Source organism: Neolamprologus multifasciatus, chromosome 10 (genome assembly GCF_963576455.1).
Source record: "Neolamprologus multifasciatus chromosome 10, fNeoMul1.2, whole genome shotgun sequence".
Classification (NCBI taxonomy): domain Eukaryota; kingdom Metazoa; phylum Chordata; class Actinopteri; order Cichliformes; family Cichlidae; genus Neolamprologus; species Neolamprologus multifasciatus.
The window spans coordinates 18,645,271-18,663,517 of NC_140448.1; the positions used below are offsets into that span (position 1 = coordinate 18,645,271).

At 38.7% G+C, this 18,247-nt stretch overlaps 2 protein-coding genes and 1 pseudogene across 2 annotated transcripts; 1 reads left to right on the forward strand and 2 right to left on the reverse strand.

Annotated features, from left to right (window-relative positions):
* Positions 1-2,470: 2,470 nt before the first annotated feature.
* On the reverse strand, positions 2,471-3,726 carry LOC146510067 (claudin-4-like). The gene has a single exon (XM_085174577.1). The coding sequence runs from the start codon at positions 3,422-3,424 to the stop codon at positions 2,861-2,863; it is 564 nt and encodes a 187-aa protein (XP_085030703.1). The 5' UTR covers positions 3,425-3,726; the 3' UTR covers positions 2,471-2,860.
* Positions 3,727-4,218: 492 nt separating this feature from the next.
* Positions 4,219-6,698, reverse strand: LOC146510068 (claudin-4-like; annotated as a pseudogene).
* A 6,126-nt stretch (positions 6,699-12,824) lies between these two features.
* Positions 12,825-17,066, forward strand: LOC146510069 (pyruvate dehydrogenase E1 component subunit alpha, mitochondrial-like). Its single transcript, XM_085174531.1, has 11 exons — positions 12,825-12,987; positions 13,392-13,460; positions 13,534-13,707; positions 13,911-14,037; positions 14,412-14,503; positions 14,644-14,736; positions 14,913-15,068; positions 15,577-15,648; positions 15,724-15,791; positions 16,167-16,275; positions 16,535-17,066. The coding sequence occupies exons 1-11, from the start codon at positions 12,940-12,942 to the stop codon at positions 16,697-16,699; spliced, it is 1,173 nt and encodes a 390-aa protein (XP_085030657.1). The 5' UTR covers positions 12,825-12,939; the 3' UTR covers positions 16,700-17,066.
* The last annotated feature ends 1,181 nt before the right edge of the window (positions 17,067-18,247 follow it).

Consider the following 18,247-nt stretch of genomic DNA (forward strand, 5'->3'; position numbering starts at 1 on the left):
GAAGGCTGCTGGGATCATAACAGCAGTAAGATAACTGGACCCAGCACCCTTTCCACAGAGGGGTTTTTCTGCAGAGCATGGACAATGGAGGAGTCATAAGTATCCCCCTCGCAGGACGAAGGCCTGAAGTGAGGTGATGGGGGTTGATAGAGGCCATAAAACTAGAGTGCTGACGAGGCCTGCAGCTTTGGAGATAACTGAGACCCATGTTGACAAACAACAAAACCAACTGGTATGTTTGAATGTCTATTCTACATACATTTGGACTCTGGTCCTATGGACAATGATGGAAACAACTGGAAGAGACATTCATGACGCCCTGCCGAACTAAAACCACTCTGCACAGATGATGGGTGATCACCGCAGAGCTGGGATGTTTTTGAAAATGTTACTTTCTTATTTTAACTATTAACTTAACAATTCGTTTGTTTGCTCGTAGGATGCAGTTTGCCATTGGATGAGATCAATGAGGAATGGGATAACTGCTAATACATTTGTTAAACTGTGTACTTTTACAGTAATTTAGGGTGATTGACATATGCTGTGTATAAAAATGTTTGCATTGACACTGTCAGACATGAGGTATTCATAACTGGGAACTTTTCTAGCATAAAGGTCAAAAAGGGGGGAATGTTAGGTTTTGTAATGTTGATTGTCATTTATGCTTAGAAATATCTACTTATATATGCTTAGAGGTGTATAATCAATTGTGTAGTGATAGGATGTGTGATCTTTAGCAGGCTGCAAAGGCTTGGTGTGCATTCAGAGTGTTCTGGAATCCACACCTACATCCTGGGAGCATGGGAAGAGGTCGTACCTTGTTTTATTGTTTTATGGTAGGATAAACGTGGCTATATCTGTTTTAGGCTAAGTGCCTTTTGTAGATAGACTGCTGGACTTTCCAGACCAGTAGGTTTAGGGAAGTCATTTATGGGGTCATACTCTGACCCCACACACACACACCACACACACACACACACACACAGTATTCTTTGTTCACATGTATACCTATGTAAGATGTTATATGTTAATGACCCTATGCATATTCATGTAACCACAATAAAAGGAGTGCTATGGGGAACCTGGCTGAGAGTCTGACGGAGGTCAAGTGATGGAACGACACTTGGCTCCAGGCAGGTCTCCCTCATGCATGAGTAACATGAAGAACTTTGTCTACTTCGTGTCTTGCTTTGCTGTGTAATTATATTGTCTTCAACGTTCCAGCGAATAGGTTCAAGCTACAAACCTATCACTAATGATCAGACCTGTTTGGCACTAAATTATATTCTAAACTGAAAAAGAAGTGGCCTCGTGGTGGTTCCTGTATTTCCCCCCACTTGTGAGGCTTTGCCTCGTAGATATTCTGTGTCAACAATGTTATTATTATTATTATTATTATTATTATTATTATTATTACTTTTTGGCTTTTCATTTCATTTGTACATAATGTGAATTCCTAAAAACATTTTTGGTGATTAAATCACTACAAACTAACATATGATTAAAAGTCCAAAGCGAATTTTAGCAGTTTAAGTGTTTAATCAAGCCCTTCCCGGTGTCATTATGAGGACTGTGAAAGTTTTGCTTTTTAAATCACCCACTACACCAAGGGTTTCAAACTGAAATGAGCCGTGGGCCACGGCTGGTACCGTCATCTCATTGGAGGGCCACTTTAGTGTTCAAGAAGTATAAAAACAAACAAACGCCCACAAATATTTCTGAAAAAGTAGTGTTTTGTTTGTTTTTTTAAATTTCGATTATTGTATAACAAAACAAAACTGCAAACATGAACACAATTTCTTTTTCTCACTCTTAACTAACCGAAGGCCTTTCATTGAACTACCAAATAAATACATTGGTGCTCTCATTCTGGTCAGACACGTGGCAACACTTCTGCTATAATTTTGTTTGTATTTAACAAAATAAAAATGCAGACATAAATGTACACGTTAGTTTTTGACTGTATTGTTTTCTTTAGAAATAAGTCTCTCTCTACTGAACTAACACTGCGAATCCCTCAACAGGTTTGTGCTCTCTGCTCATATTGCATTCATATTAATTTTTTTTCTTTTTAAGAACTTATTTTAACATTGCACTCAACGACAAACAAACTCTCGTAACAAAAAAAGTAACTTCAAGTACCAAACTGCATTATATTTCGTCACGTCAATATATGGGCTGCAAGTACGGGTGACGTGTGCCACAAGTGGCCCCCAGGCCACATGTTTGAGGTCCCTGTATTATACTGTATTCCATTATCAGACTATTTGTAAACAAAAAACATGAAATACATCTTTATGAGGGCACACACTACTGTTGGCTATACTATTATTGTAGCACAAAGTACCTTGAGGTACCTGCATAAATAAATACAACTGAACTGAATTGAATATTTCTCTCTCCCTTGACCCACTCTTTATGCAAAAATATACACAACTCCTTAGTATCTTATAAATGAAGACATAAACACAAACACAAATTGTAATCAGACTCTTTATTTAGATGTTTGAAAATAAAGAGCCACTGCCATCAGATGCAACAAAGAAATGTGTGCTCTCACATGCTCTCACATTTAATGTACATTTTAATGGTACATGATCACACATTGAACAGACAAGCAAAAACCAAATATAAAAAGAAGTATTTAAAAACAGCAAGTAAGACAATAATCCAAATCATTATCAATATTGAACCAGTTTAATAAATCACAGATTTAAACTTGTGGCTGCTCAGTCAGATTTTACAGAAAGTTTAAATACACAAACTCTGGATTTTACTACTCATCCAAATTACACATTTAAGTTTCAAAGAGCTTTTACTCTTTCTAATTAACTGCTTTTTCTTTTTACAAGACCCTGATTTACACAGAGGGAGGTTGGGAGTACTTGACATCATAGCTAGTCTCCTTTTTGAGTGGACGGGAGCTGCAGAGGAGACTTCCACCCAGTATCAGCAGCCCTACAGACACCCACCCGATGTGGAGCGCAGCTCCCATTCTGTATTCTTCATTGTAGGATTCATGAGCTATGGTGATTGTGGTCCAGCAGACTGGTATGAGCACCAAGACACCTGCAATGATGAAGGCAATTCCAGAAACACAGGCCTCTTTAGTCTTTTGCCTTTCATCCTGAACATTGGTGGTGCAGTTGCCCCCTACCACACCAAGCATGATACCAAAAACACAGCTGACGATGGCCATGATGGTGAGCACTCTGGCAGCCTTCAGTTCTTGAGGTACATCCAGAGAAATATAAGCTTCACATGCTGTCCTGTAGTAATCGTCCCGACTCTCACAGTACTTCCACAAACCCAGCCCATTATTCTGAGCAAATTTCCAAGTGGAGCCGATGCAGATGGCCATGCATCCAAGAGAGCCGAAGATGGCAAAGACCAAACCCAGAAGCTGCCTTCCACTAGCCTTCATTATAATGATTTCTTGGCGTATTCTTGAGAGCTGCAGCTTATCTGTGAGCAAAGAGCTGAGTGGGAAGTGGTTTGTAGGTGGTTTTTATAATCAGAGATGTCTGTAGCTTCCTCAATGAGTATTCACATATTTAAAGTTGGCTGATTATTTAGTACTACCCTTTAGCTAAAAAAGTGTTTCTAAATGAAACACAGAGTTACAGAGATGCATGTACCAAAAGAGGCACAACGATATAATTGCTTATTTTATCATTTGAAATATTTTGAAAAAGCTCTTTTTTTAGTTGAATGATACTAACTATTCTAAATGAACTGCTATATGTCCCCAACAGATAATAGTGGAAAAAATAACACTACCTCAGGGGTACTTTAGTTTCAATGTCAACTTTTCATTTATTCAGAATTGAGGTGATAAAACACAACCAAAATCAAATATGTTTCACTAAAAAGTGTGAAATTTATTCACAGCAGATGCTAAAGTTGTGTGTGTGTGTGTGTGTGTGTGTGTGTGTGTGTGTAACAATCTGGAAGCAAATCATGTGTGGCAAGGTAAGGACCCAGGAGCAGGTGACACAGGAAGACAGGAACTTAATGAAAAGTGAAGACATGTGCCACGAGTAGAAATAACTCAGCAGGAAAAACCACGACTAAACTAAGTAACAGAAAACTAAAACATAACAATACAACAGAAAGAAATCATAAACTCAAAATGCTGGGTCGAATGACCCAGAACCATGACAGTGTGAATATCAGTCTTCTTTAAAGAGAGAATGAAAACACTAATGGATTCTCACACAAACACTTTCCTCGTGTTTGACAGGTAAACACACTCACATTATAGACATTGTAGACTTCTAAGTATTTATAAAAAGTAACCAATCTAATGTGGTAATATATGCTACTATAGGTATGATTTCCACCAATGTGCGATCTACAGTAATTTCTTTATTTTTGTACAAGTTTCTCCAATCCTGCTTTAAAACTGGAAATGCCACATTTCCCTGTGGGTAAACTAATATAGGTTAAGAAAATGCTATAATTTAATTGTTAAATATGAATTAAACATTTCACAACACATTTATTTAGAAAAAGACAAACAGACCATCCAGTGTCTTTTTTTCTATGTTTGCATTCAGAGGTGAAAAAACACCAGCATCTCACACACTGAGGTTATAATTTGGCATTTAAATGCAAAGGCAAACTACTACATGTTTTTAAAGTTAAAAAAAAAATATCTACACAAGAATTTTTGTGTTTCCCCTCACAACTAGAACAAAACATAAGCATTAAACAAATGTTATCAGTCTTCACATGTGAATGCTGGGTTTCATACTAACATGTTATTTCATTGTGAAACATTTAGCACAGAAAATGTGTGCAGAAAGTAGGTTGAACTATTTATAGGACAACTTGGAGATAGCAGCTCAATGTTCTGTGGCAGTGGTTTGCTATTTAATGTCAGTTTAGTTTAGCTTTGCCTAGAAGCACTTTCAAAGTAATAAAGCAAATTAAAACTGACTCTTCTTTTATATGATTTTTAATTTGTGGTTTAATGCATTACAAAATAACTTTCTTTAATGTTGAACTAGACTGCATATGCAACTACATTTATTAACTATGATGAACATTTGTTTCCTGCAGTACATGTAGCCTGTTGCTTGAATGATAAAGCGTAACCACAGACCGACACACACGTATACAGATACTAATTGCTTGGTTTTTACAACAAATATTTTACACTGTAAATTAGAAATGCAAAAAATGAAGCTCAACAGTGTTGTCTTTATTAAAAATATTTTCCTCTCCTCTTGATCTTCAATGATTAGTCTCATTAGTCTTTTAAATCATGAGAGATCTACATAAACACAAACACATTCTGATTATGTTTATTAAACCTTCACAGAAAAAGATCCATCATGATCAGATAAAAAAAAGTAAATATACACCATCACTTATTATAAAATTTTGCTGGCATGCAATCTTACATAAAGAAGGAAAAGAAAAGAAAAATGAGGACACTATTCACACCGTGGATACAAATCAGTGACAGCACTCAACAGTTCAGTGATGAAAGAGTAATGTCAGACTTTTTTGAAATTTGAAATGAAGAAGACTACCTAGAAAAACCCCTGTTTCTATACCTATAATATAATATAAAAAGAGACTAAAAGAAATATTTGTTTTACACACTTACACTGCAAACATTTTTGCCTGTTTTGGTCACATTCCATGCTTTATTTTTTTACTCATTCAAGAAAAATACAGTAAAGCTTTTCTAAAACATTTCTCTTGATCCCTAGAGACTGTATACATTTAAATTTATTTAGTTTATAGAAGTATTTATATATTTTTACACAGAGCTAGGTTTGGAGTATTCAACTTTAAAGCCATTGTTCATTACTGCGTGAACAAAAGAAGCAGAGGAGGCTTCCTCCCAGTAACAGCAGCCCTGCAGATGCCCAGCCGATGTAGAGTGAGGCTCCCATCAATGGAGGTCCATAGTAAGACGCTCTCAACATGGTGAGAGTTGTGATGGTGCTCCAGCAGATTGGAATGATCACCAGGACACCTGATATGATGAAGATAATTCCAGAAGCTATAGCCGCTTTGCTATTTTTCCTCGTATTTGACACCAAGTTGGTGCAGTTGCCCCCGACAACACCAACCATGACTCCAAAGATCCCGACAATGATGGCGATGACGATGAGCACTCTGGCAGCCTGCAGGTCTTGAGGTAAGTCCAGCAGAGAATCATAAGATTTGCACTCTGTTGTTGGTCGTGGATAGTAACTATAATCAAAGTTACAGGACTTCCACAAACCCTCTGATTTCCTCCACTCAGGGGATCTCCATGTGGGGAGAGCACAGCTGATGATGCTCCCCAGGACTCCGAAAATGGCCAAGACCAAACCTAGAAGCTGTCTCCCGCCAGGTTTCATGATGAAGTTTTCTTGACCTCTTCAAAGAAGAAAGACAGTGTGTTATTGAGAGTTGCAGTAATTTAGAAAAGAGCTGGGCAGGAAGTGGTTTTTAGGTGTTTTTCATGATCAGAGGAGCTGACTAGTTTCCAACTCACTAATCATGCTGTTAAAGGAAAAGACAGATTGTTGCCTTTAAGCTGAAAATGTTCTCTGAAGGAAACCCAGACTCTCAGAGAGGCATAAAATGTAAAAAGTATAATTAGAAAAAGGTTGCAAAGGAAATCGCATATATTTGTTAATTAAATCTAAAAAAAATTACAATTGGATTATATATTTTTTTAAAATGGTCTGTGGCAATCCTGGTTTAAGTTAATTAAATTAAAGTCTTTAATGATTCAGCATTTTGTGACTAAATACAAACAAAATCAAACATTAACCTCTTAAGCCCCAACGCCCCCTGATACGGGGGCAAAAGGCAGGAGATCAGGTAAGCTTGGGGCTTAAGAGGTTAATGTTTCCTCATAAATAGAGGAATATAAATTCCTTCATTCTCACTGAAATGTGAGATTTACTCATAGCAGATGCTAATGTAGAGTTCCGAGGAAGAAGATGTGACTACAGAGTATCTTCATTACCAGTAGATACTTGTAGTTCAGTCACTGATATGTAGCTGCAACAATGATAACAGACTCATCTTCATCACCGGATGTTCTCGTTGCAATTTGTTGCTTTGTGCCTGGTTCAACTTGTGATCATGTGTTTTAAATGAAGTGGCATGTCCTTTATGCTCAGTTTACTTAAATTTAGAGGGGAACATCCACATGGTCTGAAACTTTTTTTCAGTGCAGTTTACTCATCTGTTGGCTCGTACTCAGATGAGATCATCTAATGATCTTCTGTAATCCATGTTCTTCTGTATGCTCACATTGGATACGTTTTAAAAATCTTCTTCAGGAACTAAAGTTGGTTAATGTGATATGTCCAACAAATTTCTGTCATAAAATTGTTTTTATTGAAACTATATCATCTATACTCAACCTATTCAAGATGTACATGGTGAGATTAGTTGTCTCACCCACACAGAACAACCAAAAGTAAAGGAGCTGCCAGTATACAGTGTCTCTGACTGTCTGTCTTTTTTCACTCTCATTTTGTGTTTAACTCTCTTTTCAGTTTCAGTTAATTTAGTGATTGATAGATTTATTTGTATATAGGTAAACTGATGATGGCCGAGGCCAAACCAAGAAACTGTCTTCCACCGCTTCAAAGAGGAGGGGTGATGTGGTCTGAGTGCTCCAGTTATTTAACAGTGAGCGACAGCTGAGCAGGAACTTGTTTTTATGTGGTTTTCGACCACTCGATTGGCTTCCTTACTCGCTCGCTCACATTGCGTGAGAAAGCACACATTAGATTGTACTGATTCTGCAATCTCCAAGCCACAAAATAAATAAACATATATATCTTAGAACATGTGAACACTAACGTTGTTGACAGCCATAAGATGCATTTTTAAGCAATAAAATATGACTGTCTTAAAAAAACGTTTTGACTTCTCGGGAATTATGGATAAAAGATGAGCCTAGTATGAGAATGCAGGTAAAAACAAGACCTTTGTGCAGTAACTTTTCTTTTGCATGAGAGTTGAAATAGGTTGATAGAGCTCTTAGAATTTGCATATCGTGTAGAACTATCATTTACACTTCATGCTCTCGCTGCACTGTTCTTATCTGGTATCTCAAACTGCATGTATTTACACATGCAGCCTCCTCTTCTCACACTGCAAGGCCCACGTCTCTGCATATAGGACATTTAGACAAGCTGCAGTGCACTGGACGATCAAAGAAAAGGTGGAGGAGAGAGGGAGAAAATAAAATAAAAGATGGAGCTATATGGTGGCATGCCATTCAGGGAGCAGATCAGAGAGCAATTGTTAATTATAGCAAAATATATCATTTTAAATCAATAAAATTGTTACAATATCCAGGAATTGGGGATGCAAAACTACATATTTCCACTAATTTTCCTAGCAATATTTCTAACAACAGTAGATCATAAAACATATCTACATTTGCCACAGATATATATTACATAATCATTAACATAAACTGATAAAGTGTGCTTAAGGTTGATTATAACCAGTGTTCATTAGTAAAGTTCTTTGCATCAGTACAGTTCAGCTGGGATAAGTGATGGATGGAGGGAACTTTACAGTATTGGTCCAAGAGCAGCACAAATTAGTGACTCAAAAATCCAGTGTGAGCTCAGGTTCCACGCAAGTGTTGTTCTCTTTGCAAACAGCTGCCAACTCAGATAAAAGACAGGAGGATGACTGAAAATCAACACGCTTATGATTTAAGAAATAGCTCTTCTAATGTAAATTGCCGAGCACTGTGCAAAGGGTCTTCAGGATTAAGACTTTATCTTCGACTTTGATTAAGAGTTATTCCAAGGTGAGCTGCATCATTATCAGTGTTGGGGAATACATGTACCGCCGTTACGTATTTAAAATACAAAATATGAGTAACTGTATTCCGTTACAGTTACTGTTTAAAAAGGTGGTATTTAGAATACAGTTACTTTGTTGAAATAAATGGATTACACAGCGGTACTTCCCTGTTTCATATTGTGGCGGGTCAGGCCTGTTTGGGTTTTGTTTGACAGCTACGTTCTGTTGTTCCAGGTGGCAGCGTTACGTTTGTCCTGGTTACAGGGTGACGCTCTCTCTCTGCGTGTTTCCTGGGTGAGAGAGGCCTTTTTGTTGTTGTTGTGCTAAGCTAATAGGCAGAATGCTACCGGTATAGCTCTAAAGAATGTAGCATCATAGGCAGTGTAGTCCGTGCTGCAGGGAGAATGGACTGCCATACTCGTTATGTGTCTGTGAGCGAGGGAGGGAGAAAAAGGAAAAGTACGAGCTGTTATCGAGCAAAAACGGGAGCTGGAAGCATGTAAATATAATAATAACCACTGCAGCCAAGAAGAGTGCCAGACGAGCCCAGTTGTAAGCTATTAAGACTCGACTGTACACCGTGTTCGTGTTTTCCTCCAAAAACAATAAGTTCCATTGGAGCAGCCTTTCAACGCCTCTCTCTGTCTCTCGCTAGCAAAGTTGACCCAGACAACAAAGTAAAGCTATTTTTCAGCTACGAGCCCAACAGAGAACCCACCGTATTAGCCAGAGGTCCCTTTACTACGGTTCGCAGCCGTGAACCTTCAGTAACAGTAATAAATCACAGCAATGGTACATTCATGTAGTTGTAAACAGCATGATAATATATTAAGTAATCCAAAGTATTCAGAATACGTTACTGTCATTGAGTAACTTAACGGAATACGTTACAGAATACATTTTGGGGCATTTATTCTGTAATCTGTAATGGAATACATTTTAAAAGTAACCTTCCCAACACTGATCATTATAAACTATCCACCATATAAACCTGAAATTTGTGTGGAACAGCTGATCAAAAAAACACAAACACTATTTTCCATCAGACCACGAGCCATTGTATGTTTCTGTGCCACATGTGTGAATGTGTACATGCCTTCTTAGTTTTAATAGCACACTGCAAGAATCAGCTTAACAAATATCAGCCAACAAACAACTTGTATGCAGTGAGTTGCACATTATGTCTACTAAAGGTCCTGCTGCTGTACGTCCTAAGGTGAGAAAAGAATGAGAGCTAACTTCAGCTGATCACAACTTGTACACTAAAAAAGTCTTCTGGAGATAAATAATAATAATGTATATTTTATTAATCCTGTAGGAAATTAGTCCTCTGCATTTGGACAGCCACCAATCTAGTACTCTAGGAGCAGTGTGTAGAGATAGTAGTTTGCTCAGGGGTACCTCAGGGTAGCCGTTTGGTGGATTTGAACCCCCAACCTTCCAATCATGGGGCAAACCGAGTGCTTTTTTTAGACATATAATTTACACTGAAATAAAGTTTGCAATTCCATGTGCTAACATTTTATTATATTCATACAGCGCGAGGATCAGTTTGTGTTGCACAAAAATGACTGGTAGAAATGTCCTCAGAAAAAAAAAACTTTTACTTTCTTAGAGTACATTTCTGAGCATGCACTTTTTCACTTTCACTTGTCTAAATAAGTTGAATAAGTATTTAAACTTTTACCAGAGTAGCTGTACTTTTACTTATGTGCAGTGTCTGTACTTTTGCGGCCTTTGGTCAAAGCTACATGGGAGGGACCCAGAGAGAGTTTCTCTCATGCTTTCATCCAGAAAGTACTGCTAGATTTGTACTTGCATATTTAAAGTTTGCAGTGATATTTTGTTTGGATTCTCCTACCTTCTACATCCTACCAAACTGCCACTGGCAGCTTCTGCATGTTGAGGCAGCAGGCTGGCGCTCCATGGAGCCCATATCTTATGGTTTAATTTGCAGTTATAGTTAAATCCCCAGGTGATAGCTTTACTTATAGGTTAAGCCTGTTCTGAACTCTGGTTCAGAAATGGTTTTTGTAGGACACATCATGTTTTGAAAATCTCGGCTGAAGCACCTCTCCCCGCCTCGTTGTCACATGAGGTGGGAAGTAACAAAGTACAAATATTTTGTTGGTGTACTAAATTACAATTTCCAGGTACTGTACTTTCCGTGAGTAGTTTTTACTTTTTATTTTTATTAAATAATATTATTATTCATTTTCAAAACAGTCTTGTCACTTTTGCTTTAACACATTTGGGGGTAATTATTTTATCATCACGTCAAACCTATTTGAGCCTTAACAAACCAACAAACATTAGCAAACTGCACACAAATTGTTTGTGTGCAGTTTGTCACAGTGTGTTGCTAACTAAAGGTCCAGCTGCTATATTTCACAGGAAGAGAAAAAAAAGAGAGCTAACTTCACTCAGAGATGGAGAAAGATAAGAAAGCGCGCAGGAGAGGAAGAAGAGAGATTAGATTTAAAGATAAGGACGGTTTATTTAAAGCTTATGTGTAAGTCCTCATGTTTTTAAATCAGATGTGACATTATGTTTTTTTTATATTGTGAAACATGTTGCAAAACAAGGCACACTAACAGCTATTTAACCCTTTCATTATGATAACCTCAATATGGATTATTCATCTTATGCATGGAAAGATTGTAGACTGTACCTAATCAGTTTCAATATTTTATTAGTGTATCGGTACTTGTAGCTGAGAGTGCATGATGGATTTGATACAGGGCAGGAAATCAAAACAAAATAAAAATAAATGAGTGACATAGATGTAACCATTTTACTGTGCAGAGCAATGCTTATAGCCCGTGCAAAGGACATATGTTGTACAGTAGAGAGAACTTATTAAACTCTACAAAGACATTTAAAAAATTTTTTAATGAATTTTGACAATGTGGTGGTTGGCACTGTTGCCTCACAGCAGGAAGTGCATTCAGTGATTGTGTGTGTAAGTTTCAAGCTATAAACCGATCGCCTGCTCAGTAGATTCCCGGGTCACACACCAAGCTTGGTATTGCCATCTCCATCACAATTTAATGGCTGAAGATCACATTTAATAAAAACAGATGATGTTGTATTGTTTTCCTTCCCAGAGCTCTGCTCTAATTTAACCTGTTTTTCTTCCTTTCATCAACTTTAATTCATTTCATGAAAGTGTGCAGTGATGTTTTTTCTCCTAATTTTTTTTTTTACAGGATCAGGATCTCTGCAGTCTGATCTCACTCAACAGATTTCAAAAACCTCGGGCATCTACCTAGAGGACCAAGGACACACCGAGGTGAAGTTATAGCCATCATCAAAGTTTAATATCTGAAACAGCTTAAAGAAGCATTAAAGAATTGCACTGTTATGCTATATAGGTGAAAGGTTTTATTGCAGATATAAAACTAATGGTTGTGACTGATTCTGTAACACAAATTTATACAAATGCCTTTACAAAGTGGATAAACATACTGCAGAAATGTATAGGTCATACCTAAAAGGGCATTTAAACTACCATTATGACTGGCAGGGACCACATCCTCAGCTGGACTGAGAATATTTCTTCAAAGACATGTAGGATGTAACAGAAACCTGTTACTGTGGTTACGTCAGTATGACAGCAGCTCCCAAGTTAGACAGATCCTTTATTTTGTTTTATTTTATTTTAAAAATTGATTTCAAGGATCCTAACAAGCTCATGCAGCAATTTTCCTTGTTTAAAAAGTATACAACACAGTATGAAATGTGGCAACCACAGTGGGCCAAAAACGGCTATGGCCAAGTTTTATCACACCAATTTTACACCTTCTACACAATAATTTAACACCCTTCACTCAATAAAATACACCCCATTTATCACGGCACACAGATCACCTGAGAGTATCAGGATCTTCATGATCATCATTAGTATGTCTACATTTTCTTTTAAAATCAACAACATCCAATCCTTTAATCAGTAAACTGTTAATGAACTCCCCTCCTTCCTGCAGGTGCAGTCACTTTACCCCGATTACCTCCAGTGCTTTCACTTCACTCTGTGCTATGCACATCAGAGGGATCGCCGTCATCTGTGTTTTTTAGCTGCCAATATTTAAGACAGGGAAGAGGCCCTAAGCCAGAAGGACAGTTGTGTCTTGGGTTAGTGTAGGCAAAATGTTGGCCACTATCGCAAGTGTGTTTCGAGTGACTGCCCAGAAGAATGTAAGTACTGAGTTTTTTATTTTATTGTGACCTGAGTTAAAGGCTTTGTGTTTTGTTCTTCTTGTTTTTATTTAAACATTAAAGCTTTAGCCCTAAAATGTTGTTATTTGTGCTGGATAAGAAGAACTTTTAATTTGTTTCAGATGATGGCTTGAGACTACTGGAAACTGTGACAGTCTGCTTAAAGACTGTTCAGTGCATGGCTTAACTATAAACCTGGTTCTACAAAGGAGAAATTCTATTGGCTTGTTGGGGAAAGAACTAGTGTTTTAGTTGCATTGAGTGGCTAATGATTAATGGGAACAGCGCTCAAGAAAAGTCTCGGAAGCATCATGATCTCTGTGGCTATCTCAATATGACATGCATTGCTTTTAAAGACTAAGTGCTTAAATTTGTTTCAACAGGGTGCTGCACTGATTATGTCAGCACGCGCATTTACTGATTTCACAACTCGGGCTACCTTTGAAATAAAGGTAAGATTGACATTGAGGTCTTGAACACAGACTGGCACTTGGCACTTTGACTCATGAGTATTTGCTTCTCCAGAAATGTGACCTCTTCCTGCTGGATGAGGGCCCTGCCACTCAGGTGGTTCTGACTCGTGATGAGGGTCTGCAGTACTACCGCACAATGCAGGTCATTAGACGTATGGAGCTGAAGGCAGATCAGCTGTACAAGCAGAAGATGATTAGAGGATTCTGTCACTTGTATGATGGCCAGGTTGGGTTTTTTTCTTCATCTACAATGAAACTCAGGGCTGGTATACATTGAATACCTGCTAAAGATATGAAACTGGCTTTGAACAGCAATCTGATGTGAAATTAGATTGCAGTAACACAGTATTATTACTGTAAAATACTTTTTGGCTACTCTTCAGAATCTCCCTTTAGGTCCAGACATGTGAAGTTGTTTTCTCATTATAGGAAGCCTGTGCTGTTGGTCTTGAAGCCTCAATTAACTTGTCAGACCACCTGATCACAGCATATCGTGCCCATGGCTACACTTACACCCGGGGAGGGACTGTCAAGGAGATCATGGCTGAGCTCACTGGTGAGTTGTTGAAGACTAAAGATCAGTAAACATGGGAGTCATTTTGACGACTCCACTGTGAACGTGGCAGTTGTAAGTGTTCAGTTCTTGCCAGAGTAACTTGACAGGTTTTTAATATTTCCCAAAAGTCAAGCTATTGAGGTTCAGAAACTTAAAGAATATCCTAAAGAGCCCAGTACATGGAGTACTAAAGTTACAAGATGATGACAATAGAAATGTCTCCCTAATTGGATGAAGGTGACACAATTGTGGTTTATTCCCTGAGATTAAGGCTCTAAGAAGTTTTTGGCATCACTGAATCAAGGAACAAATGGCAATAAGTACTCTGAGATGGAAATACTTTCGTTATGTCAACTAATGTTTTCTATGCACAGGCAGAAGAGGTGGAATTGCAAAGGGCAAGGGCGGCTCTATGCACATGTACTGCAAAACCTTCTATGGTGGAAATGGAATTATTGGTGCTCAGGTAAATGTCATCTACGTGTCTTGTTACTGGTCTTTTTGCCTTCTATGGTTTAAGTATGTCAGATGTCATTGTTTGGAACTGACACTTGTTGTACATTTAGACTTTAACACTAATGTCCACACAACGTGGGATTTCTCTAGGTTCCCTTGGGTGCTGGTGTAGCATTTGCCTGCAATTACCTGGGCAACAATGAGCTGTGTGTCTGTCTCTATGGTGATGGTGCTGCCAACCAGGTATGTAGTCTTTATTTTCAACGTAAATGGGTTGAAGAGCAACACTTGGCTCTGCACGGCCAGTATCTGTCAAATATGTGCTAAATGCACAACATGACTAAACTCTAGGAAGTCTTGAAGCTGTAACTTCACAACTTTGCAGGACAACCTTTAAAAGCCTTGTGTATATTCAACAGGGCCAGATCTTTGAAACATACAACATGGCTGCTCTCTGGAAGCTGCCTGTTATCTTTGTCTGTGAGAACAACCGGTATGCCATGGGCACCTCAATAGAGCGAGCTGCAGCCAGCACCGATTACTACAAGAGAGGAGAGTTCATTCCTGGTCTGAGGGTAGGTGGTCTGGCATGCTTCGGCATATCTCTCATTACTTGTAGAATAGTGCAGCTTAAAATGACAGTTGCTCTCATTTTGCAAAGCCTGATGTCTTGAACTCTTTAATCAAAATGCCAATTATTAAATCTGGGTTTGTTTAGTTACAAATGCATGCCTGAACTGTTTGTTTCAAACACAATGCACACTAGCTGGAAGTGAGAGAAATGCTGTTTGGAGAAATGGCAGCCTCAAATGGTCAGGTAAATGGCCTGTATTTGTATAGCACTTCACTAGTCCCTAAGGACCCCAAAAGCACTTTACACATTCAGTCATCCACCCATTCACACACACTGGTCTAATGTTGAATTCTGAAGTTCACTATCAGACTGCAATACAGACAAGTATACCAATTCTGACTCATTGTAGGTTTGACTAATTTAAAATGTGCCTGGTGCAACCATGGACTTGCATATGGACCCTGTCAGTCTTTTGTAAGATGAGATTAAAACTCAGTAACTGTGCACAGGTGGATGGAATGGATGTTCTCTGTGTCCGGGAAGCAACCAGATTTGCTGCTGATCACTGTCGCTCTGGGAAGGTATGTTTAAAATGCTTAATTGTCATGTGCAGGATATGAAACTTGTCTCTCTGAAATTCTTTGTCCTTTGCTCAGGGTCCTATTCTCCTGGAACTCCAGACATACCGCTATCATGGACACAGCATGAGCGATCCTGGACTAAGGTAAACGTCTAATTGAGCCAGCTTAAGTTGCAGCAACTTATGTTCTTGTTTAATCTTACAAATGTCCTTTGCCATGCCTGTGGCTCTTACCTCTGCTCCTTGGTCTCATGTATGCCCTCTGTAGTGGCTAGTTCTGCCTACAGATACTGAAATTCTGTATCTTCTGCTAGATTTCTCAATTTGACAGACTTGATGCTTCAAAATAACTTTAGAAATTGATAAACTTAACACTTAATCTGCATAGAAATGGCTTACTGAAAATTTCAAGGCACTCATTTTTCACTTTGAGCATCTAAATCACTTTTAAATGCTCAAAGAACATTTGTTGGCAACCATTGTGCATCCCTACAACTCCTGCACCATCTCCCCCTCTAGCTACCGCACACGTGAGGAGATCCGGGAAGTGCGCAGTAAGAGTGACCCCATCTCCATGCTAAAGGACCACATGCTCAGCCACAACATGGCTAATGTGGAGGAACTCAAGGTAGGAGATGCAGAAATCAAACTTATGAGCAACACTTCTGATAGTTTAGACCTTTTCTTTGCAGCGAGTAATGAAAGTCTGACTAGCCAAGCATACTAACATTTGTGATCTCACTTGAACTAGTATTAATGGCATGCTTTACATGTGAGGATAACGAAAGGGCTGAAACTACATTTAAAATGAGATCCTCCAGGTTTCATCACATGTCTTGGAGAATTGCCTCATACTGGAAGATGCCTTGTGTAACTCATTTCTGTAGGGAATTGATGTGGAAGTGAGGAAGGAGATTGAGGATGCAGCTCAGTTTGCCACCACAGACCCAGAGCCCCCACTGGAAGAATTGTGCAACCACATCTTCTACAATGAACCGCCTTTTGAGGTGCGCGGAACAAACCCGTGGACCAAGCTGAAGTCTATTAGCTAAAGCTTTTGACAACCGCCTGTCCTTAATGCACACCATGTACTCTAAACTTGTGCCTCACACCAGAGCCAAGACAACATCAGATTCACTTTACTTCCTCAAGTCTTGAAATTGCTACAGTGAAGTGTTAATGTTATCAGTATAAGACTTATACCTACATTTATGCTCTCCACTCTTCATTTATGCTAGTGATTGGCTTCTGGTAGATTTCATCTTTTTACTTGAGCCACATTCCTTAAATCTCTGACTAGATTATTTGCTGTGTAATCTGGTAATTTTTGAGGTGCTGTAAATGTTTAGTGTCACAGGATGTATGACCTTAACATGGCTTTGTGCTCCATATGCTTAATAAAGAAGTAAACTTGAGAAAGTGCTTGTCTTCACATGGTAACTTTTCTTGACACAACTGTCTGAGGTTTAATCTGACTCAAGTTGAGCAGCTGTGTTTGCATAGTACTCAAATCCTGAGGCCCTTTAAGAGTGGATTCATTTCAGGCTTGACTTGAACTAGAAATGTGAACCCTAACATTGGGTGACTTTATATATACTTTAACAAACTGAAGGCGTCAATGTCTTAAGATTATGGATGCAGCTCTGATAAAGAACACAATGGTCTATGAATGTCTAGTCTCAATACTACAAAACTAAGAGGAAAATGGCTTTAAACTATTGCATGAGCAAATATTACCAGAATGGTCTATGTAGCCTTCTCTAAGGGCCACTAAAGAAATGCGCTACTTGATCCCTTTCCAAAGAAGTCGCTAATTTTTGTAGCATAAGCACACCAGTGCTTGCGGTTTAGTCCCACTCATCTAAACTAATGTGGTTGTATGGTGAAAACCCTCCAGGTTGCAGCTATCCTTGCAGCCACTTTAATGTTTTCTTTTTGCCTGTGGGACTTCCAGGTGCTTGCAGCTATTCTCAATGTCTACAGCGTCACCTTCTGGTAGTGGATTCTCCTCAGGCCTGATTACCTTTAATCATGATTGAGCCTTTTTCTCAGTTGCCTGCAGTGAAGTTGGACCCCTTCCAAACATTACACAAGTCCCTTTGGAGACTGGGCAGAACAGGTAGCTTTGAAGCCAAACAATGAAATGTACAATGGGGGGGCTGGTAGAGGATCAGTATGAGAACGGAAAACTAACTTCTCAGCACAACAATAACATGCATTCACACCTCAACACCATTTAAAAAAAAAAAAAAAAAAAAAAAAAATCATGTGACAAGCAACAGGGGTGGGTATGTGGTGAAAGTTTCTACATCCAGATGAACAGAATCAACTTTTGGGGAAACTGCATTTTTTTCACAGTTGGTCTAATGTTATTGATCACCTGGTCTATCAATTTCTCATTGAAGAGCTGTGAGCTTCTCCAAGATCTTATCCATATTGCGTTCAATGAGCACAGTCTGAGTACTCATGGCCCTTCCCATCGCTTGGATCGACACAGCCAGCCTTGTGGTTTTGAACAGCTGTAACTGCTTTCTTCAATCTTCGATAAGCCAGGGCCCAGCCAGTTCCAATCAGCAGGAACCCTGTTATCATGGCTCTGA